The following is a 1,725-nucleotide window of genomic DNA, read 5'->3' as shown; positions in this document are numbered from 1 at the left end:
TATGCCGTCTTCTGCTTGAAAAAAAAAAAAAAAAAAAAGGACAAAGAAAAAAGGTAGAATGAGAGAAAATTTGAATAATGGTGTATGAGATGATCCATGCACTAGGTGCATGGAGAAATTTGAGTTCAAATGTTGAACCTGGTGCATAGGTTAATCCATGCACCAGGTGCATAGATTACAAAAAGTGGGATGTTCTTGTAGGCATGAATGGGTATTACAAATAGCAAATTAGTCATTTCCCTTTCATATATTTGCAAGATGCTCCTTCAAACATATAATATTCTGTTATTTTAACTAAGGTATAATATAAACAAATGGGAAGGACTAATATGCAATTTAATACCTATGATCCCATGATCCTACATCGTAACTTCCCACAAACCTCACCATACGCACGTCCATACGCACGTTCTCCCGGGTAGTTAGACTAGTCCCATAAATATCTCTCAATGAGAAAAGAAAAAGAGGACACAGTTTTTGAACTCTCAAACCTATTCCTAATAAAAAAAAACCCATACTATTCCCCTGTTCACGAAAGAAGAAAAAAAAAGGTAGTTTTTCCATTGATATAGCATCAATCAATGACAAAGATCTCAGATCTCTCTATCTCTCTCCCTCCTAAAAAAAAAAAAGAAAAAAAAAAGAAAAAAAAAAGAGAAAAGAGAAGTAAAAGATCTCAGATCTCTCTCTCTCTCTCTCTGCTCGACCCCCTCTGCGTCACCCGCCTCGCCGATTGTGCGCGTCCCATCTCCACCGCATGGTCAGCCACCCTCCGCCTCCTCGACGCGCACCTCGTCTTCTCCCTCCTCCACGCCAGAGATGCCGAGCGCCTCTGCCGAGCTCCACCGAGCTTCGCCGCGATCCTCCGCACTGCCCACTCCATCAAGACGCAGCTCGATGCCCTCGACGACTCCAACGCCGCGAACCACGCCCTCTCCCCGCGCTTCGCCGCAGGGACCTCCGTCGACCGCACCAGGGTTTCGGTCACCCACGGGATCCGGGCGAAGCTTCACAACGCCATCCTCTCCAACCACAAGGAGACCCTGAAGCAAAACTGCTACAACGCCACGGGCGAGCTCGCCTCCGACAAGGTGCTCGACGAAATGCTCAAGTGGAGCGGCGACCCTATGGATCCGCCGTGGTCCTCGCCGGGCACAGCCGCGCCTTCTGCTCCGGCGTCGACCTCACCGCCGACGAGAATGTCTTCAAGGGCGACGTTAAAGACCCCGCCGCCGACGCTGTCGCCGCCATGGCTGCGTGCCGCAAGCCCATCGCCGGCGCCGTCGCCGGATTCGCCGTCACCGCCAGGTTCGAGATCGCCCTCGCCTGCGACCTACTCGGCGGGCCGCGACGCCAAGTTCGTCAACACCTCCGCCGAGCTCCATCGAGCTCCACTGAGCGCCGCCGCGTCTCCACCGAGCTCCGCTGAGCGCCCCTGCGTCTCCACCGAGCTCCGCTGAGTGCCTCCGCCAAGCTCCACCGAGCTCCGCTGAGCGCCGCCGCGTCTCCACCAAGCTCCGCTGAGCGCCTCCGCGTCTCCACCGAAGCCGCCGCATCTCCGCCGCGTCTCCACCGAAGCCGTCGCATCTCCGCCGCGTCTCCACCGAGCTCCGCCGCGTCTCCATCTACATATCTCCACCCCCTCCACCTGTTCGACGAAATTCCCAAACGAAACGAGACGGGCGGCAAGAGTCGGTCTACTTTGACAAGATCACGACGAGGCTG

General features: G+C 54.1%; 1 protein-coding gene across 1 annotated transcript; it reads left to right on the top strand.

Moving 5' to 3' along the window:
- The first annotated feature begins 207 nt into the window (after window positions 1-207).
- LOC109705583 (histone-lysine N-methyltransferase 2B-like) lies at window positions 208-1,460 on the top strand. Its single transcript, XM_020226325.1, has 2 exons — window positions 208-211; window positions 766-1,460. The coding sequence occupies exons 1-2, from the start codon at window positions 208-210 to the stop codon at window positions 1,458-1,460; spliced, it is 699 nt and encodes a 232-aa protein (XP_020081914.1).
- Window positions 1,461-1,725: the final 265 nt, after the last annotated feature.

The sequence above is a fragment of the Ananas comosus genome, unplaced genomic scaffold (assembly GCF_001540865.1).
Source record: "Ananas comosus cultivar F153 unplaced genomic scaffold, ASM154086v1, whole genome shotgun sequence".
In the NCBI taxonomy this organism is placed as follows: Eukaryota; Viridiplantae; Streptophyta; class Magnoliopsida; order Poales; family Bromeliaceae; genus Ananas; species Ananas comosus.
Note: the sequence above shows the minus strand (reverse complement) of the source record. Positions and strands in the feature narration are given on the sequence as shown.